The sequence below is a fragment of the Chiroxiphia lanceolata genome, chromosome 2, assembly GCF_009829145.1.
Source record: "Chiroxiphia lanceolata isolate bChiLan1 chromosome 2, bChiLan1.pri, whole genome shotgun sequence".
NCBI classification, from domain to species: domain Eukaryota; kingdom Metazoa; phylum Chordata; class Aves; order Passeriformes; family Pipridae; genus Chiroxiphia; species Chiroxiphia lanceolata.
This window is the reverse complement of record NC_045638.1, coordinates 54,517,226-54,544,228: the sequence shown is the minus strand read 5'-3', so window position 1 is coordinate 54,544,228 and position 27,003 is coordinate 54,517,226. Positions and strand designations below refer to the sequence as shown.

The window sequence follows — 27,003 nt, the reverse complement described above, 5'->3', positions numbered from 1 at the left end:
CATTGTATTTGCTCTCCAAGATGCAACATCGTGACATCGTCTCCCACAGCATACTCCTGAAAAAGCTGGCAGCCCACAGCTTGGACAGGGGTACTCTGTGCTGGGTTAAGAACTGGCTGGAGGGCCGGGCCCAGAGAGTGCTGGTGAACAGTGCTGCATCCAGTTGGCACTCGGTCACCAGTGGTGTCCCCCAGGGATCTGTATTGGGCCCAGTTCTATTTAATATCTTTATTGATGATTTAGATGAGAGGATTGAGTCCACCATCAGCAAATTCATAGATGACACTGAGCTAGGGGGGAGTGTTGATCAGCTGGAAGGCAGGAGGGCTCTTCAGAGGGACCTGGACAGACTGGCATGGATCAGGAACAGTGTGGCCAGCAGGACCAGGGAAGTGATTCTTCCCCTGTAGTCAGCGCTGGTGAGGCCACACCTGGAGTACTATGTCCAGTTCTGGTCCCCTCAGTTCAGGAAGGATATTGAGGTGCTTGAGCAGGTCCAGAGGAGACCAACAAGGCTGGTGAAGGCACTGGAGCACAAGTCCTATGAGGAGAGGCTGAGAGAGCTGGGGCTGTTTAGCTTGGAGAAGAGGAGTCTCAGGGGAGTCCTCCTCACTCTCTGCAACTCCCTGAAAGGAGGTTGTAGCCAGGTGGGGGTTGGTCTCTTCTCCCAGGCAGCTATTAGTAAGACAAGAGGGCATGGTCTTAAGCTCTACCAGGGGAGGTTTAGGTTGAATATTAGGAAGAAATTCTTTACAGAGAGAGTAATCAGACGTTGGAATGGGCTACCAGGGGAAGTGGTGGATTCTCCGTCCTTGAGGGTTTTTAAGATGAGATTGGATGTGGCACTTAGTGCCATGGTCTAGTAACCACGACAGTCGTGGATCAAGGGTTGCACTTGATGATCTCAGAGGTCCTTTCCAACCTGGTTGATTCTATGATTCTATGTTTGACCAAACTGTGCACTGAGATCCTTCCTTTTTCATAAATGCTTCTGGAGGGACAGAGTGTAGGGGTTCCACCTGTTTCCCAGATGTGCAAGTGTGATGCTTTTTTGGGAGACAGTTGTTCTGATTATTTTCTCTTTAGGGAGTAAATATAAAAAAGGATCCCTTTTTGCTCTCTTGCAGCCTTTCTCAGTGTTTGCATTTAGTTTCTTCATAGGAAGTAGAACCTGTTGAAACAAACTATTAGAAGACAAAGATTCTGCTGAAACTTTGGCTTAGGAAGCAAGGTGAATTTAGACAAATGACAAAAAATTCTGGGGGGTTCTACTAACATTTCACAGTAGAAAAGAAAACTATCACATTAGGCTTTTATAAGTTGAGAATGGACATATTGAAGTTAAAAAGCTCTCGAAATAAAAAATGGAATAATCTACCTTGGTGACAAGTTGAATGTGAGTCAACAGTGCCCTGGCAGCCAGGAGGGTCATCTGTGTCCTGGGAGGCATCAGGCACAGCATCTCCAGCCGGTCTAGGGAAGGGATTGTCCCGCACTGCTCTGCACTGACACAGTTTTGGGCACCACGATACAAGAAGGGCATCAAAATGTTAATATCCCTCCTCTACCCAGTGTCCAGAGGAGAGTGACCAATATGGTGAGAGATCTTGAGGTCAAGACTTATAACGAGTGGGCAAGGTCACTTGGCTTGTTCCGTTTGGATAAGAGAACGCTGAAGGGTGGCCTCATTGCTAAGCAATGACCTCATGGCAGCCTGCACCTTCCCCAAGGAGGGCAGCAGAGGGGGACATGCTGGTCTCCTCTCTCTGGTGACCAATGACAGGACATGAGGAAATGGAATGAAGCTGCATCAGGGAAGTTCAGACTGGACATTAGGAAAAGGTTCTTCACCCAGAGGCTGCTTGGTCACTGGAATAAGCTTCCCAGGAAAGTGGTCACAGCGACAAACCTGATAGAGTTCAAGGAGCTTCTGGACAACACTCTTAGTCATATGGTTTAGTCTTAGGTAGTCCTTTGAGAAGAGAGTTGGACTTGTTGATCCTTATGGGTCTCTTCCAACTCCAGGTATTCTACCTCCCAAGGCCAGTGAGAGCAGCACAAGAAGCAATGCCTGTAAAATGAAGTGAGGGAGGTCAATGCTGGACATCAAGAAAGCTGTAGCTGTTGATTTACTTGAGTGCAGGAATAGGAAGGCTGGGACCTCTACCAGTGAGGACTTCTATACCAGTGAATGGATATCAGTCAAATAACTATAAGGGATATTCAATGAATGTTTGAGTCTGTCCTAGGTGTAGAGGGACAACTTGATCTCCTAAGGGCACCACAGGCATATTCTCTATGATGTTCTATCTATAATTCTGAATGCCAGAAGGTTTCCTCTGTTTACCAGATCGGCTCCCTAACGAAAAGAAGAGGGCAATACTCAGATTTAAGATATGTCAGGGATTTGTGCAAAGCTTTGTGCAGGTAATTGTACAAGCCATTATTATTATGTACCATACATTAACATAGGTCTTGTGACCAGTGGGTTTCATAAGGCACAAAGGCAAATGGCATGCTGATACATTCTGTCTGCAGGTGACTTGCATGCATCATTGTTTCATAATTATAACCGAGATCCTTTTGAGTTACTTTTCCACCCATTAATAATTATGATTTTATCCACATCCTTGTGAGCAGACCAAATCCAACTGATCATTGTCATAAAGACATTGTAAGAATGGAATGTACTGTATATTCCATTTTCTGTATTTTCAGAAATTAACATAATTGAAAGCAACGTCCAGCCTATCATCACAAAGGAAGGTAAATAAGGCCCTTGGTATATATATTTCTGCATATGTTCATATATATATTCAGAATATATATTGTATATATTTCTTTAATGGGATACATTTTGTACATATCAAGCCCAGGATGTTAAGCACTTTGCTGGAAAAGCAAAGATACAAATATTGCAATTAGAACTGACTGAAATATTTTGTATAAAATGATTACCCACAATTGTTGTCCCCAAATGGATTTTCTCCTTTTTCTGGGGGCATTTAAAAGTACTTTTAAATAATTTTTCTAAAACATTTCTTTTATTACTGGTGGGGGTTTTTTTCAACAAAGACCCCTTTTTTCCCATTAAAATAGTTATTTTTAAAAATTAAATACACATTTCTTATACTTTGAAGAAAAAAAAAGTCTTTCATTTTCCTATGCTTTTCAATCAGTTCTAACTACCAATATCTGTCAGATGCCTGGAAATTATATTTAGCCAAACTTTAATTTCTGAAGACAAAATCATGACCATTTAGTGGTGGGACTGGAAAAAACAAATTGTGGGACTGGGACTGCTAAAATCACTTGTGATTTATAACTCAACTAAAGCTAATGAGATCCAGTTTCCCAATGAAATAAAAATACTCAAAGGGAATTTGTTTGAGCTTAACTGAGAAAGGCAATTAAAAATGTCATGCAAAGAATTTTATCCAGACTGCTTAATCTGTGTTTCTGGGAGGATTTCATGTCCTTACATTTTCAGCAGCTTGCCTGCTTCATCCCATTTAGGATTAGAGACCATCTGCCATATATGCTGATCTTTGTTGCCTAGTCTGCATCATTAAATCAGATCCACAATGGATAGATTAATTGCACATGATAATTCTTCCAAGGCATTTTAGAAATCTTCTTATAATGAGGGTGAATCAGTCTAAGAAAGTACAGTACTCTCTGTTAAATCCAGAGGCAGAGTATATAGTTTAGTAGATTTACATTATGTTTAGAAGTTGAAAGTTAACTGAAACTAAATTGTCTTTTAAAGAAAAAATGAAATGTCTGAGCACTTCTACAGTCAAATGTAGAACTAAGTTTTCTTCACCTAAGAGAAAAAATAACGTTAGAAGTTAGTGAGTAGTGAAGGGCTACTCCTTTTCATTGCCAGTACAGTGCTTCTGCTTTGGGACACACTGTGTGTGAGTGATCTCTCTGTCCAGTGATGAATCAGATAGAGACCCAATAAAGCCAGTTGTGACTCTTCTGAGCTTGCTAGTAGTAATGGTAGTTAGCAGCAACTCACTTTAGAACCACATAAACCCTCAACTCTCTGTAGATAAAAACTGGCAAAGTGCATGTTGATTTTTGCCAGGAAGTTCTATGGAAAGGAGATTTCCATAAAAAAAATGACATCTCTCCCCACCAAGTTTAGAGGGTGATGTCTCCTTTTTCCTGTCAGTGTTTTTTATTTGTGTTGTCCATACATAGGCATGTATGGGATGCAAAAGATTAAAGAGATGTAAAGAGTCAAATCTGATTGAAACCAATCGATTGAATTCAAAGGATTGTTCCTAGATTAGACAACATAGAAAGCTATAGCTTCACCTTTTGGTTTGCATATATCTGCTGTATCAATCACATGAGAATGTACAGTATTTTAGAAATGTAAAAATAAAAAAGTATTTATAAACATTAATAAATATACCTTTGACATGATTTAATTTATATTCATCACTTGTATCAATGTATATTGGTATTTATTGGAGTCTCAACATGCAAAAAATGCCTCTGAGTTTAAAACAGAAGCATGAGACTGAATCTTTAAGAATACTTCTTTAAAATATTTATGAATGTTTTTCATCCAGATGTGTTAGAAAATAAAAGAAGTAATGGCTTATTCAGCTATTTAGAAACCAGAGTAGGTGAATAGAGCTCTATAAAAACTGGGAATCTTTATGATTCCATCATATCTTCTCATCTACAGTCAATAAATTAATTATTTTTCTCTAAATTCTAATTTATCCAAACAGCTTCTGTTGCTGCGAAAGCAAAAAAAATAAGTATACTTTGATTGTTACTATTGAAGGATACTAGTTAGCCTGAATTGACTGTTTTCAACAATTAACATCTGGTATACATATGTAAAAACTGTTGTTAAATCTCGATCAGTAATTATTAAAAAAAAAAAATCAATACAGTATCAACTTGTACAAAAATTCATATAAAGATATCCAAGGGATTTTTAAGGAACGTAACAGAGGTGGACCGTGCTAAGTTTCTAACTCTGAATAGGGAGTAAAGGAAGTTTATGTTACAGCAGCTTCTTAAGTGGAAGGAGTTTCCATAATACTCACTACAGAAGAACCATATTATTGCTGTTAATTGACTACATCTATGGTATGTTCCTAATTTATTTAGTATCTTCTGCTTCAGCCTGTCAGACAGATACATTTGGATCAGTGTGATCTATAGCAACTGCACAAAATTAAGAAGTTTGTCTTGGCAGTTGAAATCAAGATGACCTCACCCATGATAATGATAGCCATTAATGCTGATAAATATTCTTACATCTGTTCCAGTTGATCTCAGAAGTTTGTTTTTTGGTTTTGTGGTTTTGTTTTTTTTTTAGTTAAGTGACCACTGTCCAAGTCTTGGCAGCTTAAAAACAAAGAAAAAAAAAAGACATAAAAATTCTCAAAGCAAAAAAATAAGCTCCAATGAATACTGATTAAAAGACCTAGTTTCCTCTTAGGTATTTATACCGTTCGTAGAAATAACTTCACAAACATTTTCACCGTACAGTTTGGATGCTGATCACTAGTGCAGCAATCACTTTAAGATTTCAGCAAAGCTGCAAAGCATGCTTCTTACCAATGTATGTAGAAAAAGACTTCCTTTCTGCTGCTGAGGATCAATGTTAAAAATATCAGATACACAAAATAATAAAAAAAATGTAAATAGTAAGTGTGCAATAGAATCTAAATTTAAGATCGCATGTGAGGAAGCACAAGATTGTACAGTATTGCTGCAAAAGACTTCTCATATTTAAACCCTCTATTGCAATAATCTGGTTTATTTAGGGTAGGAGGAGAAAATGCAAGCTTCATCTCAGTCCCATGAGATACTATAAATATTTGATGACTATTTGTAACATGTTGTTTTCTTTCTGTGTCACAGACCCATCTATCACACAGATAACTAAATTAATTGAAGGGGAACCTGAGTTCAAAATAGTCAGGGAAGGGGAGACAATAACTAAAGTGATTCATGGAGGTTGGTATGCTTTCAGCAACTCTGTATTAGTTAAAATTTGAAACATTCACTATTTCCCATCAACTTCTACTTTATCTAGGTGACACATGTGACATGTTAGACAGATGTTCTGTTTTTAATAAGACCTTTGTGAAGTACTGTAATTTTATTGCATCATTTAATTCTTGCTTCCCATGCTTTTAAAAAAAATTGGGCTTTTTTTGCCTAACTGTGCTCCATAGCTACAGTCAAGACAGTGTTAGAAATACTCTGCATGCTGACATATTATCTGTCTCAATTAAGAATTATTTGCTGGTTATTGTCCTGCAATCAAAAATGTAGTATGTGATTCTGTGATAGAAAGACAATTTTATCAGATAGAGAGGTAAACTTTGCTTTCTGCTTTGCTAGGGGTATTGAGACGTTCACATCTAGAATGGTTTTAAAGGAAAGAAATCATGTGGCCCTCTTAAGTTTTGAAAAAAATTAGTTTCTGGTCTCCTCTGAACATTTGTATTTTTCGTAAAATATGCTATGGTATTTCCTTGTATACTTCAATCAGTTTCCACATGTCAAAAAGAGCCCTTGAAAGTTCATCACTTGATTAATGTCTTCAATTTAAAAATCCTTGTAGAACCAATTATTAAAACATACACCAAAATCATAGATGGACGACCTGTAGAAGTGACAGAGAAAAAAGTAACAGAAGAAAGAATTATTCAAGGTAAATTATGCTGAGCTATTAATTCTTAACAAAGTTCAACACTACATACATAAGTAAAACATCTTAAGTTCTCTCCTAATGCTTAAACTGCATTTCCTGGACAGATGTATTTTCCCCAATGCTTCCCATTATCTGTGTATGGCTGAAAATTTGGCTATGGGCCCTACACACACATATACAGAACTGACAACAATATTTTAACAGTATGCAAAACTATAAAAACTTTATTTAATTTTTATTTCCATATATTTGCTCAGTGTCTGCACTTACAAGCTTCTCGCTACCATTTCAGAATGAGATGGCTTTTATTGCATGGCTTGCTTTAGAAGGAAGTCTTTTACTTTTTTGTGAACTTTTGGGCTCTATATCTCCAGGTAGATTTTGTTTGACCAAAGGTAGATGTTCAGTGGGTAGATACCTACTTTTGCATGTCGTCCTAGACTCTTTTGACAGTCATTTTAGAAAAATATATTCTCTGTTTCTTTGTAAGGTGGGGACTTGATGTCACGTCAACAAGTTAAACATTTTTATTCAACTAATGTAAAATAAAATTAATGTGTATCTGCGCCCCTTGGTTTTCTCAGAGAGTAACTCTCAAAGTCTATAACCAATTCCAATTCTATTTTACCTACTACAGAGATATTTCTTTAAGAATATTAGAAATTGATAGATGGAGTGAGGTACATTTAAGCATAGAACGATATATGTAATTCTCTGTTGACACTTTTTGATTCCCCTGGTTAAATATAATTTGAAATCTGTAATTAAAATTCTGTCTGCCAGAGTACTTGTAAGGAAAAGACACTGTTATAGCAACATATTGACCTAGCTGAAAGTCTTAGTTTAGAACATGATGAAAGATAAAGTTTTCATATAAGCAGACTACAGCATTTTAACCATGGAACCACCATATGTATTAATTAGGAAATAATAACTTTAAGGACAATCCTGTTATATAAGATTAAAGCCACTATCTTACAAATCTTTTTCCAGGTCCTGAAATAAAATATACCAGAATTACTGCAGGTGATTCAGACAATGAAGAGAAGTTAAAGAAATTCCTTGAAGAAGGTTAGTATTCTTGTTTTCTTTCCTTTTTTAAATATGTGTATATTTATTATCTATATTAATTAATTACTGAATGGATATTCCATGTTTTAAGAAATGGTGCTCATATACTGCAAAATCTTACCAGAGATTAACCTCACAATCTCAGAAATGTCCAAATATAACATTCTGGTTTGAGTCCCTGATCTTTACATTTCAGGCAGCTCCAGAACTGAGGCTTCCAGAGTCTTATATATGGCATGCTATGTTTATCATAAAATATGATGTTTCCAGTGTTTATGTGGAATTTGATGTCATAACAGATGAATTTTGTAATTCAGCACAATGCTATGATAGGATTAATTCAGTAATATACTCTTAGTAGAATTGTCAAATATTTTCTGTAAATCAATTTTTTTGCCATAACCTGTATCCTATCAGAGGTTACCAAGGTGACCAAATTTATTGAAGGTGATGGTCATTTACTGGAAGATGAAGAAATCAAAAGACTTCTGCAGGGAGGTAATTTAGTGTATTATAACTAACCTTTTTGCAACAGGTGATGATAACTGAAACCCCTCTTGGATATGTTGATCTCAACATTTTAAAGACTGACCTAGTCAAGGTGTAAATTTAATAAGAGAAAAAATAGAATATTGTATATTAAGTATCAAATATCTCTGAAATGGAAATAAGTACCAAATTTCAATTAATTATTTTTTTAATGGTATTGGTCATGGAAAAAATTATCTAGGTTTTTCCAGTCTTTAAAAAGTTACCTAATTAAAACTCAGGGGGAGCAATGAAGATTTATTCCACTTTTTTTTTTTAAGCAAATTTTAATCTGTGGAAAATATTTCTGAACTGGAAAGCATTGTAACAGGCCAAATTAATTTTGCTCATCAGTTCTTTAAAAATGAATATTCATTGCCCTCAAGTTAATAATTAAAGGCATGCTTAGCATCCTTCTTTCAATGCTTACAGGTGATGGATATCCAGACATTAACTTTAATTCTCTTAAAATATAGCATTCCAGGGAATGGTTTTCTTTCTTTCTTGCTCTCTTAATTCTAACAATTCTGGCAATATATAACCAGTAGTTGTAGAAAACTGGTAAAAGAACTTCTGCTTATGAAATTAATCTTTATCTATGAATTTGGAATGTTCTCTGCCTAATGTAGATTAGAAAAACTATCTATAATAGCAATGGGGAATAAAAAAAAAGAATTCAAGTGATGTGATTTTTTGTAAATGTTGGTATAAACCTGAGTCAGAAGCTCAAAAATGGATGTTTCTCTTGACATAAATTAACTGAATCCACTTCATTTTTTGTTCACTTTTTATTAAGTTACCAAGTTGTATACCAGTAAAGTAGCTTACAGCCAGCTCTGTGTTCACTGAACAAAATCTTGTAGTCCTTCAAAAGCACCATGCTGTGGATGTGACTTAAACTTCAGTTAAATAAAAAATTTCATGATGAACAGCTGAACAGCTTTCCACCAAACAAAACCATGTTAATTGGTAACACAGTTACCCTTAAAAAAAAGCCAAGATATGCCTATGAATCCTGTTGACTATAATTTCTTGTTCTGTTTTAAACACCTAAATCTTAGTTTTATAGAACTAAGCCAGGATTTGCCTATAATCACTGGAGAGAAATAAAAGCTTCCAAAAGGTTTTTCATCTTATCCTATTTTAAGTGTCCCAGCTATCTGAAAAGATTTTCTTTCTGGTGATGCCTATTTCAGGATTGAATACTTAAAAGTTGGAAATGAAAAATTACAGCAAGAAAATTCCTCCATATACTGCACTATGTTCTGTTGGTGTAAACCAGGCAACAATGAAGCAGGATCAAACTTTGTCTGTAGAACTGTTCAAAATTAACAGGTCTGATGACAGAATCTAACAATTATAACTGTAATTGCAATCATACAATTAAATAGACATAATCTGTAGAGATACATCTTTCTGTGACCCTATAGTGTATGGAAAAGAGAAATAGTTTCTCTCTAGGAAATTAGGAAAAGACAATATTGTTTCTTGAATTCTTGCTATTTTTCCTTGCTATTATATGTTAGTTTGCATAAGCATCCTGCTTTACAGAATGGACCAAATGGGCAAATTTGTCTCTTGCTTTAATTTGATTTTTCTCTATTTCTTCCATGATTTATCTGGTCAGCTAGCCTTGGCTGCCATGATAATACCTTACCATGTGTTTAGCCAATAAAAGCCCTCTTGTCTAGATAAAATTACTTATGTTTTACTGAAAATATCTTTATTTAAATTTGAGTACAGTCACAAACAAATGTATTATTACTGTCTAAATAAAAGAATGATTTCATATGGGCTTTAATTCTGCTCATAAAATATCCAGCACTGCTTATCATAATCAGCAGTCTTTGGTGAAACAACACTTTAAACCAAGACTGCAACAAATGACTCAGCCCCAGACTAACATGCCTTATGGCATTAATAGCATGGTAGCCAGAAACACCTACACCCTAAAATGAGATTGTTTCCACCGAAGGTTCCTTGCAACTGGAAAAATGCTCTGCCAGATTTAACTCATTTGTTTTTGATGCTTACTGTAGCTGGAACTGAGTACACCAAGGTTACTAAAGTAATTGAGGGAGAGCCACAGATTATCGAGAGAGAAATCAAGAAAGTTCATCTGGAAGGTTAGTTTGTCTAAAAATCCAGTATCACTAAGACCTGCTTTGTCTAAAGTGATCATTCCAGGTGAGGTTTTACAGTATCCACTCACAAAAATTACTAGGTCTGAGGCCAGTATTCTAGCAAGAAGAGTTTTATAATTGTTTTGGAAAAGAATTCTTTCACTGGCATTGCAGTGAAAAATGTTGAGGCTTATCTTGTGGTTAAAAGTAACTAGAAGATTTGGCAAGCATAGTAGACAAGAGGAAATGTCTAACCACAATGCTTAGGTAAAACATTTGAAAGAACATGTACCATAAGAATTGACTTTTCTTTGAGCAGCACACACAGAAGAAGACCACGTGAGTTGCTTTTAACTTGAGTTATTTCTTCTCAGTGTTAATGTGATCTGTTGCTGTGAGGGTTTCTCAGTGTTGTGAAGGGGTGGGTAGGTGGAGGGAATATAACCTGTTGGCTGAGCAAATGTGTCACAGGCTCTCAGAATTTCTCTACTTTAATTCTGTTTTCAAGTGAGGGAAGCTCTTGGGTTTGATGAGCATGAATGGTGACAAGGTCGAAAAGGAGCCATATGCAATTCAGCCTGGCTTTATACCAGGAATTGGTTTTTCAAGTTTAACAATCATAGTTTAAAGATCTTTACTCAAAGTTAAGAAGTAACTTCTTTAGGGTTTCTTTTGTATTTGTATGTATGTCCTTTTCTAATTGTAATTTTAATAATGCAGAATAAGTTATTCTGTCAGTCTTTGAACTAAATTTATAGGAAAAAATATTGTGCCTTTTGGAGAATTAAATTAAATAAATATGCTTCTACTTTTTTAATTTTGAAGTCTGTGCCAAATACTGAAGGTATACCATAGTGTCTTATAGCTTCGGTGTCGAGTAGTACAAGGCATGCTTGAAAGTCTGCTGTTGCCTGAAAATGAAAGACAGGTGTGATCTTCAAATATGGGGCTTATCTAACAGCATAATTATATGGAGAGCACATAAGTATGGAAAGTATATTATGGATGAACCATATTCTGTCCTTACCAGGGCAGTGCAGTGCTTGAAATTTTCTGTCATAGCGGTGCAGATACCCAGTGTTTATCCTCAGCAGTAATGAGATCAAGCCTGTATCTCAGGGCTATGAATTTATGCATAGTATGAAAAGACAGCTCAGGATGAAAAGACCACTGACTGCAGCCTGTTAAGTACAATACTTCATGGTTGTAAACGAGGAAAAATACCTCAGTAACATTTTTGTGACAGTAATAGAAGAATTATCTCTTGCGTTTATCAAATGTTTTTCCTCCCAGTGAGGAGACATCTGGTTTAAAAAAATGTTTCAAGGTTTGATGAGAAAGAGGAAAAAGTTTCCATAGTTTCACTGAGTCAGTATTTTGGAAAATGGATGTACCTGCTAATAAGGGTGGTACCTATTCAATAGTCCTTGCTCTGCTCTGCCTTTTGAAATAGAAGTCTGAGAAAATTAACCGATCTCTAAATGTGGAACCATACTGTGGACTCACGATGAAGTTACAAATCAAGCCCCAAACACAGCTGGAAATGTAGCCAATGTCTTGTGATGGTTGAGTTTCAAGCAAATGACTTATAAATAATTCCTTAAATAATGTCTATACAGCGGACCTGGACATCTGCTGCCAAAGTCTGAAACTGAGTCCTGGGTTGTGCACTAACCTGAGCTTGTACCTCACTGACAGTATCAGATGATGTTTGCTGAATGAAGAGCACAGGCAAAACATCTTGACACCTGTCTACATCATGTACCATCTGCAGATCAGTGTGGATGTTGCTAAGATGTAATGTATGACTGCACATGACAAAAATGTGTGAATTGTATTATAAGCATTCATGTTTCAAGTGATCAAGTCAACATGCTATGAGACAAAATTTTTAATTTACTGAAAACCTTAAATAACAAACTTTGAAAGGCAGTGATGGGTTTCCAACATTTATAATGAGTTTTAATTCACAGGCTCAAACAAATAACTTCTGACTGTAATACTTCTGTTTTCTAGAAGCACCTGTACGGAGAGCACAACCAAGCAGGAGGACACAAGGTAAAAGCAAAACATATATTTAAACATTATAGCATGTATATTATTTTCAGGTTTTTTTAAAAGTCAGGAGGAAAAAAATGCTCTTAAGAATACAGAGTTCAAAAGGAAAGAGTTGCATTTGCACTTTTTTTTTAAAAATACCAATACTTGGTATTTTTAACTATTTGGTTTCTAGTGTTTTTTTCTTATATCTGAAAACAACTTAGATTATGTGCTTTAGTCAGACTGTGTTTCAGATGAGAATAAAGCCATCAAAGTGAGATCTGACTCTGGAGTCTTACCACTGTGAAAATGGCACTCTGGAATTCCCCACCATGGGATTTATAACTCACAGATTCTATGTTGTTTTGATTAATGAAGAAACTGAGAGATCATTTTAATTTCCTAGGCAGAACAAGAATGAAATGTTCGGCATAAGGTTTCATCTTTCCTCTTCCTATCTATTTCCCAAGTAAATACAGTATATAGTTTAACCATATTATATATAATTATACGTAATAACTAAAGGCTCTGTTTCCATTTTTGGCAGGGGGAGCAAGAAGGAGGACAAGACTAGCTTATTCCTAGAAGCTTTCCAAGAGAGAATCCACAGAAGTACAAATTAACAACATGGTCTTTGTGAGGAAGAGGAACGCTTTTTTAAAAAATGAGATCATTAGAAAATGACATTGTTTTGATAACATAATGTAAACTGAACCATGAATCCACAAAAAGATGTGAAGATGCAGATACTCACTGCCAGCAAAGTGCTCACTGGGAGTAGTCCATTGGAGGTGCTTTAACTGCTCTTAATGGAAAGCACTATGCAGGGTCAAATCCTGGAATGGCTGAAAGCCATCAACTTGTGTAGAACCAGGATTCCTTCTTATGCTGTCTAGTAAGTGTTTGAAGGATTGGATTACAAAAGAGCAGGGAACAATACAGAGTGTATTTTTTTATTATTATTATTTCCACTAAATAAGAAATATAAATGAAATTAGATAATTTCTAGGAAAAAATCACCTCAGGTGACTTTTAGAGTAATCTAAGGAAATATGAGATGTTAACATAGCACTTTTGGTTCAGTAGTATTTTATGCTTTTTATAAGTCAAAATTCATCATGTGTTTAAAGTCATAATGACACCAGTAACATTACCTTTTCTAAGCGAACAAATATACCTTATATTAAATGTATCTTTTATTTTGTCCTACATCGCCTTGTAGTAACAAGGATAATGGAAGCTCTTAAAAAAAAAGGAGAAAAAGAAAACACTATGAGCTTCTTGCTATGTATTTGAGACCATGTTGACTTCTTGATTTATAAGAAAAATAATTTCCATTAAAGGAATCCTATACCAATACATATACCAAGATTCTTAAGTGTTTTTCCACTTTTCCCTGAATGTGTCTTTTGATTATTAAAGCAAACTATAAAAGGGATAAATAAAATGCATGCAAACGCTTCACTCAGTATGGAAAAAAGTCTTACAAAAATGAGGCTAGGTCTGAAAGCTTTTGTATCAAAACATGTTTTGCTAATGTCTGGTGCTAATGTGGAATTGTTTGTAAATTATGTCAATTTTATAATTCTAGTTTTGTACTCATAAGATTTCTTTGCCTTTATTAACGAAAGACAAAAAACAATTATTCATGGAGTAGAAAAAACATTCAAAGTTCCTTAATTTTGCAGACCAAAGTTTCAAAGGTGTTACCTATTGTGCTTTTCTACTTCTGTTTTGAAACAAAGCCTTAATAAAGAATTTGCCTGAACTCTGCTTGCTTTCATTTGTAAATATTTTTAAACAGTAAAGCAAATTCTAAATATTCTTTAGATTTTTATTGTCATTTACAGTTCGAAAATATGCTTTCACAGAAGCAAACAGATGCTTCGCTTTCTCACTTAAGTGCTGATGCACTTAAACTGCATCACTCCCCTTAAACAATTAAAAACCTTCCCTAATTCCATAATGACATAGCACAAGCACAGCTTCCAGAATGGCGCAGCTATCTGAGCCCTGGATTGATAAGTTGTGTAGCCTTACTGGGCTGTCAGTATCTGCCATCATAGTGCTTTAGTCCAAGAAAAGCTTTTATCCCTGGCTAGGGCTAGATAGCTTTTGCATGAGAATGAGAGCTTTTAGGTCTATGTAGAAGGTGAACTGAAGTTGTCATCTTTCCCTGAGGCCTTCATTTGTCATTAAATACTTGGCTTTAAATTTCTTTCTTCACTGCTGTGCCACCATGACCTATCAGTCAAGTAGGACTTGAAAGGACAACAATTTTGTTAGGAAACGAATGTGGTTGTGTTCTCTCCTCAAAAATGAGTAGGAGATGGGGAAAAAAATGAAATGGTAATAACTTCATCTTTAAATATCACTATACAATAAATTCTTCATCTGTGTTTTTCATTATCAAGGCCTTTATTGTCTGTAATTTTCAGACTCATAACAGCAGTGCTCTCATCTCTGTTCATTTAACCTGTGCCATATAAGTAATGACACAGCAGGAAAAGAGGAACAAAGGGTATTGAGGTATATCTGCATTGATACACATGAGAGAAAGCGAATCATAATGTTCCAGGAAATTACAAATAAATCCATACCCCAAAGCTATAGGGTTCATCCACACACTGCTGGAACAGAAAATCTTCCAATAGGACAGTTGACAAATGGATACTATCATGGTAACAACCCTGGGTTGATGGACAAGGACCTTGAAATTGTCACAGCAATGAACTCTTTTTCAGTGTCACTGAAATAATTCAAACACAAAACTAAGGAAACACTAGGGAAAAAAATTAAAGTCAAAAAAATAAGCAAAAAAAATATTTCCAGGGTTGTGATTAATGAGTGAAGGTTTCCACAAAGAGTTTTCCAGATAAAGCTGAGGTGCAGACCAATATGTATACAATAAATCATAGAATCATAGAAGGGTTTGGGTTGGAATGGACCTTAAAGATCATCTTATTCCCACCCCCTACCATGGGCAGAGACATCTTCAGCCTTTATTACCTAGTATAAATGGTGTGTACAACACCAGTCTTGTGTCCAGCCAACTTTCTTCTGTTTCTATTCCTCTCCTTAATTTCCTGTTTTCAGTGTTTTACCTATATGGAACCTGAAATAGCCTTTTTGCCTTAAAAAAAGATAGAGACTGGGTAAGAGCTTGTATGTGCTTCCCTCCCACAGCTGTAGGTGCTCATCTCCTTAGCCAAGTGGAGATGCTGAGCAGAATTGCTGCTTCAGGAGGGACAAGGTACATCACCATTTCTTTGGAAAGAAGTAATAATATATTTTAAAAATAAAATTCATCATCTGTGTTGACTACATTCTGCTCCAGAGTAGAAGGATTGTAACTTAGACTGTCCGAACATTCATTGCATAAGCAGGGGTGCTAGGGTGGCAAGATCAGGCAGGGTCTCCTCCTACACTGTAGTAGGTCTCTGTTGGATGATTACTGTTCAGTGAGTTTTAAGTTTTCAAATCACATTTCTTGCATGTAAGATTCTTATTTCTTTTGCAAAAATAGCTATTAAAAACTACTCAGTAAAATAAAATCAATAGTTTGATTCCTTCATAAAGACAATGATGTGAAATCTGAAACAGAGTCAGGAAGGATTTGTTCTACCATTTCCATTTTGACAAATGAAAACGTGCTATGCAAGTGACCATCTTCAATCTAAAGCTAGTATGTCCTTTCATGTTATTCATCTCTCAAATATCTAGAATAGGAATACTGAACGAATGAATTCCACTTTTTGTCCACAGAGTATTCTAGTAAGATAATTGGTGGAGGCAGCAGTCCTGAGAGATAAATTCTTTTACTTTCTGAAGCTCAGGACTGCTTAACACCAATCCCAGATGGAGGGTCTGAGTAGGGATACCAAAGCCTAAGCACAGTTCAAATGAAAGAATACCTGATTTTTGAGTGCTGAGATGCAGAATTCCCAGTCATAGCATGAGATGCGTTACTGAACCATGTGGGATGTAGAAAGACTTTTAGACATTCACGGTGGCACAGGACTTCATGTTCAATAAGTCGGTGAAACTTTGCCTCCACTTCTCTTTTTCATAAACCCCAAGTGTGAAAATATCAAAGGTTCCCTTTCGTCCTTTGTGTCCCCTTTCTCCAAATGTAGGTTTTTATAGAATTTCAAGGAAATGGAATCTTGCCATTTTTGCCAAGGGTTCTTTTTCAGTATAGCAATAATCTATTTTTAACATACATTAAAAAAAATTCGCTTCAGTATATTTTTATTTTTTTACCAACACTAATTAAAACATTCATGGGTTTTTTGTTTAACAGCTGTCACAAAGGAGGAAAATTAGCTACAAATTCTATGTGGGGAGGAGAATAATTTTGCATGGTAAAAGTAATTAGAATCAGGATGACACTATATCATTAGGAGCCCAGCATGTGTTTGACTGAGAGGTAGAAGTAGTTTCTGTTCAGGAGAGCTTTTCAGTCTCCTTTACAACCATGCTAATTTATTCCTAATGTCGTACAAGATTTAAATACTTCTTTTCTTGCTGTTTTAACTAGTATCCTTTAAATACCACGGAGGTAAAATATTCTCTTATGGATTTCTTCCTTGTTAAACGAAAGTAACTTCTATAATAGACTGTGCAACTCAGAGGAATGGCATCTGCATTTACACTTTGAATCATAAAGATTGTCCATCCTCACGTGTTGGGTTGTATTCTTGCTTCACTTTCTGATCTGCTGCATTTCTGTCCTGCTCAGATGTCTTGATTTTTGATTTTATTTTTCATATCTATACTGCTAAATAAAAACAAAGCTAGAAATTTTTCTTGTGTATTTAGATCCAGTGGCACATGCAGTCTGCATCCACACTACACAGCACTTTGTCCTCATCTTCTTTCACCACCTAGTGCCCCTGCATTTTATTTTCTTGGCCATGTTTCTTTAGATGCAGCCCAGGATATGGTTGGCTTTCTGGACTGCAAGTGCGCATTTCCAAGTCATGTCAAACTTTTCATCCACCAAACCCCCAAGTCCTTCTCTGCAGGGTTGCTCTCAATGAGTTCATCTCCCAGTCAGTATCTGTGATGGCCCAACCCAGGTGCACCCCCTTGCATCTGGATTTGTTGAATCTCATGAGGTTTTCGTGGCCCCACTTCTTAAGTTTGTCCAGGTTCCCCTGGATGGCATCCCACCCTTCTGTTGTGTCAGCTGTACTGCTCAGTTTTGTGTCGTCTGCAAAATTCCTGAGGGATACACCTCTATGAAATGAAAGATGCTGCTGGTCATGGTGTGTTGGATGTTTAAGCTATGAGGAGTACTGTTTTCTGCAGGCCTGCTTTATATTCATTCATTTCATTATAACTCCTCCTGATACTTTCTAGGGCTGTTTTAATCATGTCTCAGTTGGATCACAGGCATTTACTCCTCTAATTGCTAGTCCAATTGTATTTTATTTTTTTTCTCAATGAAATACTTAACAGCTGTATTTCCCACCAGCTGTATTTCCCAATGTGGTCCTGAGTCAGGACCACATTGAAACCATATGATATGATTGTGATGTTAGACAGTATTAAAACAGCATGTTTGTTAATTGAGAGAAGTGCATCAATACAAAACTACTGGCGAGAGACAGGAAGGTTTTCAGGGGCATAAACAGGAGTAACTTGAGACATGGTGGATCTTCTGTCCCTGGAGGTTTTTAAGATGATATTGGATGTGGCACTTAGTGCCATGATCTAGTGACCACAGCGGTAGTGGATCAAGGGTTGGATTTGATGATCTCACAGGTTCTTTCCAAACTGGCTGATTCTATGATTCTATGATTTGCAGAAGTTTACCCTAGTCTCTCCAGATTGTTGACTGTAGTGAAAATGACCTCTTAAGGTCGTCAGTGTCCCTGCAATCCCCCAGAATTCAGGTACCTGCCTGTCACTCTGTCACTTTATCACCATGGTCTATAGCAAATCCAGACCCCACAGTTCTCAATGGCAAGAAGAGATCCATCTGTCTACAGACACCTAGATCCATTTGTCTGGTGGACTTAGCAATACTTCTGTGAAAACCATGATTACAAAGTGACTGTAATGTGTGGCAGTGGAAAATACAGATAGAGTGGTGAGGGAGGCTGTGAGCCCCGTTGTTACATCTCTAGGAAAAAAAAGCAGATGTGATATAATTGGGAAAGTGTGTTCTTTCCAAAGAGGGCAGAAGGATAACTCATTTCTGGATCTCAATTGGTGAGAGACCGGAAATACAGTAAGCACAATTTTTTAAGAGGAATCCTGGCAAAAAACTTCTTTAAAATAAGAAATATATTACTGATGGTTTGGTTTTTTTCTTTTGAATTTTCATACGAAATTGGATATGGATGAGGTTGTCTTTGGAAAGGTGTATCCTATAGTGCCAAGACCTCATCAACATTGCGTGTGACCACTGTAAGGCACACAACTCTGCAGGAGCCCCAGGAGCATTTCCAAGACAATGGATCTTCATGTGTGTAAAAATATACCCTAAATCTATCAGGACAATACCTGAATATGTACTCTCCTCCTTCTCCAGTCCTCAAAAAGGACTCTAAAAACAGAAGCCAGAGAGATGTCATGCCACAATCCAAACAGAAGCAAGTCTGGAACAAAACAGCTGTATATCAAATTTATTATTTCTCCAGCTACAGATCAAGAGACATTGCAGATGGAAAAGTCTTATTAGATCATGTTATCAGTCTACTTGCCAAGGCCGAAAGGTTCCCCACTACTACAGTTCATAATGCTTTACCCAGATGAGCAGTACCTTCCCACAGTCATTCTCTCACACCCTCCTCAGAGCCACTTTCCCATATTTCACTCCCGTTTCTGGCTTAACTACCATCAGACTAGGCAGACATATTCCACCAAGTAGTCCTTCAGCAGAAATGGTAACTGTTTTAGCTATACCAGGGATAAACATCTCTGTTAATGTAACAGTAATTAAAGTGCTCATACTTTCCTGAAACATCCGTACATTTGAAAAATGATTTTAGTTTTGAACAAACTACTGACTTGGATTTAGTTTGTGGATAGCCTCATAGGTTTACCACCTTCAATTTTTATTTTTTTTTTGCATCATATGAAACCATATTAGTTCAGGATGTGTGGTTCATGAAACCACAGAACTACAGGAGGTTTAAGATTGGAAGAAATCTCTGGAGGTCATCTAGTCCAAACCCCCTACTCCAGTAGGGTCAAATAGAGCTCTAAAAAATTACTTAAAGATTCCGTTGCATTTGTGAATAACTTCTTATGAACTAGAAAGGCTCTTGTGTATTTTCTTCCTTATCCCAAAATCAAATTAGTTTTTCAACACTAATGCAATGAGAAACTATTTCATGTAATCGTTGAACGGTCCTCATGAATCAAGGAAAATTACGTCAGTAGAAGTGGGTCAGCAGATGATTATAAAATTCAGCATTCTTTTCAGTCTCATCATTGAAAATCTTACTGGTCAGAAAGTCTTCATCCATGGGCAGCCATCATACCAGGGCTGTGCCCAAGAATCAGGCAGCAGGAAACTATTTCAAGTCATTTGGCTCTTGGCATCTAGACCCTGAGATTCAAAGTTCAGAAAGCCCCTAGGCTTCTGGTTTCACAGACAGAACTGCTTGTGAGTAGGAGCACAAATAACTGAATTAACAAGAGAAAATCAGTCTGTAGTAGCCGATCATAGAGAAAAAGAATGAAACAAAATGTGCAAAGTATATGGATCTTCTGTTTGTTCACTGGAAATCTTTAAATTGTGTCTACCTCATCTGTCCGTACAGACTTCTACACAGTCACCATGAATTTATCATGTGTGTAGTTCTGCACATTTTGTAGCTATGTACTCAACTGCAAATGTCAACATTTGCAGCCCAGTTCTATAGTGTGATTCAAATGATCTTAGGACAGCAACCAGCCACTCTGAACAGATATACAAAAAAACCTCTTCTAAATTTTGTATAAGAAACCAGAGTCAGATGCTACCTGTGTACCTGTGGCTTTAGAAATGTTAAAGTACCTAACCGTGTCATTAATCACAGACTGTCCTCCTTTTGTTCAGAGGATAGTTCAATGGTAAATTCTGTTTTAATCATTAAAACATACTATAATGACACCCTCAGCACTAAGATCCTAGACCAACTGGTAAACAGTTCTTTTGTATATTTTATTTTCTCCCTGTCCAAAATTTCTCTCTGCCATATAATCAGATTTTGAGGTTATGATCTCACTCTGTGGTTTCTGTGTGAATGCTATTAAAAATATTTTTGCAATGAAAAATCACCACATAACAAGTAATGAAGATATTAACCAGATTTTTTGTATGTCCATTCCTGGATGCTCTTTTATTCATTCATAGGTGATGAGGCACTATCAGAAGCCAACAGTCTGGCTTCACTCTTCCCCCTGGTCACCATGTCTCCCTCTCAGGGGAGCCTCAGTTTGGAAGGAAATCCTTGTATAACCCAGGCTCACCTGAACATGAAGGTGATGGTATGGTCTACACAAGCTCAGCACTTTATAAGTAGTCTCAAGTCACATAAGAACATCATGATCAAGTTAACAAATCTCATCTTTAGTTAGATACACTATGTTAATTTCTATGCACTATTTAATGTGGTAAACTTTTACTTCTGCAATTTAATTATTTAGTTTTCCTTCTGTGATAACATTATTGGGGTTTTTATTGTCTTTATCACTTCAACAATCTACAGGAAAGCAATAGATTTTTCTTTGGGCAGTGACTGACTATAGCTGCAACAAGCCTTTCATCAGGGCTGAAATTGAAGTATTCATTAACTGACCCACAAAGTACCAGATGTATAGGTCATTGCATAAGCTTAATTTGGGGTGTGTAAAAACTATTGCTTGGACAAAGATTTTACCGGCTGTTTCATTAGAGACAGGAGGTGGATATAATTTGGGAGGAGACATCCTACCCTAGTAGATCCTAGTGGGAATTTGGTCAGTTTTAGTGGAGGTAGGATTATATCATAATCCCTTTCCTTTCTTTTTGTACTTTCCCTCCACCCTTAATTCATTATGTTATTAATGAGGAGGATCTGTGTCTCTGAATCTGAATAAAACTTTTTAACACGTGGTGTCAGTGGCTTGGTACATGAGATATTCTTGCTACTAGCACTTACTAACTACAAGAAAAGGCACTGTGAGTGGGAGGTCCTGAAGGGTAGGTGGTTTGGATCTACATCACTCTCCTCTTGGACTTTGAAACTCAGGTAGATACCATCTGCTCTACAGTAAATAGACAGATCATGGCTCTTGGCATCTCAGTATGCAGAAAATAAGAATGTTTGCAGTTATGACTGTCACCTAGATAAAGCTGCAGAAGTTACTGGCCTTCAAATATCAGTGTGAAAAATTGAACCTTCAGGTTATGGTCTCAGATGCAGTTAGTTAAAACCCACCTTGATATAAACTACTTGTGTTCAGGGTTTTTCTCAAGGGAATGACTTACTGAAACATAAGTGTAACCAGGGAATCTGGCTTCATGATGTTGCATCTAAGAAAGAAAGAATCTGTTTTGTTTAACAGCATTCCAGAGCTCCCTGAAACAGGCCTGACTAATTCACTCTTAGGATTTTTTTTCCACCTAACCCAATCATCCTTTTCATCACATCAGATATGCATAGCAGCTTGGCAATTCATCACTTCTAAGTTTTAAAAAATGCTTCTAAGAAGTTAAGGTGAACATATGAGATTTCCACCACAGGACACATATGGAAATGTACCAATCTACAAATACTGGATGTAACCTTTCTAGGGGAAATTTTCTGGTGGGGTAATGTAGATTGAATGAATGCTCTTTCTGGAAAAAAAAAAACCAAAACAGAAAACAAATACTTCAGGATAAGGCATCCTTGAGCAAACACACAGGGATCGTTACAGGACAACTGGAGAGTCACTGGTAAGCAGATTATGGACTGACTGTTTTATATTTCTAGGCAATCAAAAATTTATACTGGTAGGTCTCTCTGAGTTCCCTGATTGTCCATTGCATAGAAATGTTAGACTAGGGTTTCTTTTCCCTCTGAGACAAAAATTGGCTATCACCAACTGATAGTTCACTCTGGATCCTCAGTTTACAGACACTGCTCCCTCTGCCCTATGTACAGTTTTCCAGTGGGCTTTCCATTCTCAACCCCTTTTACATGATTTCATACTATACCCCACCACATCCAGTACCTGTCCTCATATTCATGACACATTTTTCTGCTGAGCTGCAACACAGACTTCACATCCAGACACTCTGGACTGAAAGGCACAGACCAAAGAATTGCAAGGTTGAGAGAAGGCTTGGGGTCATTCTCTGTGTGAATGAGCCAGGGGAGCTGCCTCTGAACAACATGGATAGAACCATCGTCCTCATATGGCATGATGTTCCTGAAGCAGATTTATTCACTTATGCATAGCTACTAGCATAGTCAGAAAGCCTAAAGGCTGATAACACACAGATGTTCACCCTTGACAGAAGAGCAGCACAAGGCTACTCAGACAATCACACAGTCACAAAGCACTTCCTGTGAGACCTGCCTGAAAAGAATATTGCTATTTACTACAACTTTCAACACAACAGATGTTTGTTCAGCTATTTTTTAGCTCTTTTTACTTATACTAAACCTTATTTCTGCTGATAAAACTAAGGAATACTTTGCTTTGAAGAACATCATACATATGCCTGAACTGGGACAGGTTTCTCTTTCCAGACTCAGGGGCATATTTGTGACACTGTTATTGAAACCGGGACAAACCCTGAATATATACCATCATCTTACCAGCCCCAATAGAAGAACACCCAAATATATGCGCACAAGAGCAGTATTGTGCTGAGTCAGGTAAGCCAGGGTGGAAAAACAAAGGAAGAAGATTTTGAGAAGACCACAGATCCCACCTACACAGTTAAAATCCATCTCTACCCACAAAATTATTAAAGGGTGAGTCTCAGGATGAGAGAGTCTCTCTCTCGTCAGTAAAGGGGACAAACACAGTTGAAAGACTTAGACAACCAGAGCATGATCTAAAGTTAGGTGAGTCCTACAAGTCTGCACCAGAAGCAATGGAGACAGGATGTTTGCTTGATTACAGGGGTTCAGGGACACCAAAATGTTGTTAGCCAGGCACATAGTAAAGAGACCAAACAGATCATCCACTACAGTCTTCATATATAGCGATTGTTCCAACATAATGACAGAAAAACCTGGGATAATATTTTGCTGCAGTTTCTTGGTTGGTTGGTTGGTTTTTGGGTTTTGTTGGGTTTTTTTCCAGAGCAGATTTTGAATACTGCAGCAAAAGCAAAGGAGGTAGTCTGATTCCATCATGGAAAGTTGTACTGTGGGATATATGTCCCATCACTAAAGCTGTATCTCTTTCCCCAAGTTTCACTTGGAAAAGATTTCTGTTTCCTCTAATCCAGCTCAATCTCAATATTATTAGATTGCTCTTATCATTATATTTTTTATTTTTTTAGGTTAGGCTCAATGAACAAGCTGGTCTCAGCTGAAAATACACTTTATGTGGTGCTAGCAGAAATTGCAGTTTTGAGTGATTTGTAGACCACTTCTTGTAACCGTTCTTCAACACTTTCTGACTGTTTCCACAAGCCAGTGGAAGTGCAGGTGCTGGTGCAATCACCCTGTGTGTTCTCTGCCTGCACAGACACTCTGGACCATAAGAAAGTCTCTAGCACTTTAACCTTTGGCAATAAGGCTTTCTGCCATGCATAAATCTGCGCTAGAGTGAGGCTCTCCGTGGTGAATTCAATCTCCTTTTCAGTAAGTACAAAAACACTTGAGTTATCCAGGGGATATTTCATGTTTCTAAACTGGGAATTTGCTTTGTTTCACTCGGCCTGAGTGAGTGTTCTTCACCCAGAAAAGGAAGAGACGTTGCAATGAATGTAAGCCTGATGCACAGAGTATACAGTCTTTTAAGGTATCCAGTGTCAGAATTAATCACTAGTATTTAGACTTCATTGCCAAATCATTTAGGCAGTCTCAATTTTTAACTAACTGTAAAAATACTAAAATATTTGAGGGAGTTTGTATAATTTAAAATTATACACATAATTAATAATTAAAAAGCATTGTTTCTGTTTTTTCTGGTAAAGAGTGTCATCTTCAGTGTAATAATAATAACAAAAAAATCTTCAAAGCCTTAAAAAGTACTAAGAGGTCACTGATACAACCACTTTATATACACATTACTATGACTGTGTCTAGTTGATGCATTGTCCTATTTCATAAAAGAGGAAAAGGGTAAAAGACACTACTCGCCTTCTTATTTAAAGGAAATGTTGAACCATTCAAAACATATGTGTTCTTCACACTAAGACAGCACACACCACAAGAGCAAGAAAAAGAAAAACAGAAATCTCTTTGTTGCTCTGGAGAGAGAGGTCAAGAAGTTTCTATGACTTTTTTAATGGGAAGCTGTGCAATAAGGAATATTAGTTTCTATAAAGACATGAAAAAAATAACTTGAAACTGCATATAGAAACTTTTGTCAAAAGTAGATATCACAATAGACCAACTTAGGAAATATGACCCCTCTCTCATCTCCCTCCATCCTTTGGTATTCACCTCACATGTCACAGTGTCCTGCCAGTGGAACCTGAGTGCCAAGATTTTCAGGAAGAGAAAATATGGTATTTCTTTTCTTGAGCACTCTGACAATTCATCTCAAAATAATTGGAATGATAGTCAATTGAGAGAGCATCCACAGCATTAATTAATTGGATAATGACCAATATGTAAATGCAATGAGTGCAGTGTTTTGGTCATAGTAATTTCCACTACTATCAATCTTTCTGTGAAGAAAAAAACTATGAAATAACCAATTTAATTCACATGTTGTATAATTTTAATTTGTGTATTTTAGAAGTCATTCAAGCTTGAACCTAGGCAATAATAACAGGAAGCTTTAAAATAAGTCACAATGACTTATTTGGACTAAAATTACGTATGAAGATATCAGAGCTCATATGTTCATAGAACAAGTTGAAAGTTTCTGTTTCATTATAAAGGCTGTCATTTTAAATTCTTCTTTCACTATTTTATTTATTTAAATAACTGGTGATCTTTATCTGCACTTTCACCTTCAGCCAGATGTTCTCCTTATTGTTTTCAAGTGAACCCTTTGTTGAAAAGTGATTTCATTTCCTGCATGACATTGAAGACATTTATCCAAGACACAGGACAATTGTGAGAGCAGTGATCTGTCTGTATTTTAATATTAAAAGTCCGATCTTTAGCCTCTATTATGCATTTAGGTTCTAGAGTTCTCCTTTGTAGTCACTCATGTTGTCTCTCCAGAGAAAACATCTCTTAAAATTTAATTGGCCTCTGAGATTTTGCAATGCCTGAATATTGTGTGCTAAGGGGAAAAAACCAGTGTTCACCCTCATCCAAGAAAGTTTTTATTATGCTTATAAAAAAAACAAGCTATTTTTTCTTTTTTGTCAGATCATATCCTTTAAATAAGTGGGGAATATTTTATGATGAAGAGATCACTTCTTTTGAATTAAATTTTTTCCTTTCATAAGTGTAAATATTTAACAACAAAATTAATATTTATTCACAAATCACAAGATGATTAAGAATAAGAATATCCTCCATACGAAGAAGTCAGCTGGACATTGCTGGTGGACATTTCTGTCAGCTAAACCTCAGGGGATTTATCCTAATTTTTTCAAAGGAGTTCACCTTGTTAGAGGTTAACTGTAGCTCTCGTGGTTCTGCTTGTACAAATTCTGGTAATTCCCTGGGAACCAACTAGAACTGGGACAGTTCCCTTTGGTGGCCAGGGAGCCTGGTGTTATTTCAGTCATGCTCTCTGTACAGCCATTACTCAGTCCTTCAGCAATTCAGCATTGATTCAGATGTGGTCAGGCAAAGCTGACGCAAACTGTTATACAAACAATATCATTGTTGCATTTAGCTGGAGCAGAAGATTTATAGCTTCACATAATCCCATAAATCATTCAAAGAGCCTGGAGTTTCTCAAGTTCAAGGAAGAGATTTCAGCTACAGTATTTCCAAAGCAAGAGGAGACCTGGTGAGTAAAACAGTAAGTGTGTACGTCAGCAGAGTCCTCTCTCCAGCCTCTGATGCTTTCTGCCATGGGACCATATAGCTTATATCATGGGACCATACAACATATAACCAGGTACAGATGCACAGGTTGGACTAGCAATGTCTTCCAGAGTGAGTAGCTTGCTGATCCAGCACTCAGCAACCCTGTGTCCAGTATAAAACAAACCTTACGTTAGGTGTCTCAACGGGGTAAACAGGAAACCAGTTGGAGTCCCCTTGATCCAGACAAAGTCCTTCTGCCCCTGTAGGGGCCAATGTCATAATTTCTTATCCCAGAGCCAGGAACCAGACTTTAAGGCATTGCAGCACTGAGCACAACAGAAATTTATCCAGTTTTCATTACCTGTGTATTTTTCAAATCACTTGACAATTTGTCTGATGAAGAAGAGGGAAATGTTTTAAAAGACAATGTCAAGCTTATAAAATAAAGTTTAAGTGA

General features: G+C 36.8%; 1 protein-coding gene across 13 annotated transcripts in view; it reads left to right on the top strand.

Annotated features, from left to right (window-relative positions):
- Positions 1–14,227, top strand: part of POSTN (periostin) — a 32,683-nt gene extending 18,456 nt beyond the window's left edge. Inside the window, exons 17-24 of one of the 13 annotated variants that reach the window (XM_032680453.1) lie at positions 2,719–2,766; positions 5,899–5,994; positions 6,608–6,697; positions 7,691–7,768; positions 8,186–8,266; positions 10,336–10,422; positions 12,436–12,477; positions 13,007–14,227. In XM_032680453.1, coding sequence (XP_032536344.1) covers positions 2,719–2,766; positions 5,899–5,994; positions 6,608–6,697; positions 7,691–7,768; positions 8,186–8,266; positions 10,336–10,422; positions 12,436–12,477; positions 13,007–13,044 — 560 coding nt within the window. In that variant the 3' untranslated portion in view covers positions 13,045–14,227. The remainder of the gene's footprint in view (positions 1–2,718; positions 2,767–5,898; positions 5,995–6,607; positions 6,698–7,690; positions 7,769–8,185; positions 8,267–10,335; positions 10,423–12,435; positions 12,478–13,006) is intronic. The other 12 variants (XM_032680455.1, XM_032680458.1, XM_032680457.1 and 9 more) reach the window with 12 other exon arrangements.
- Positions 14,228–27,003: the final 12,776 nt, after the last annotated feature.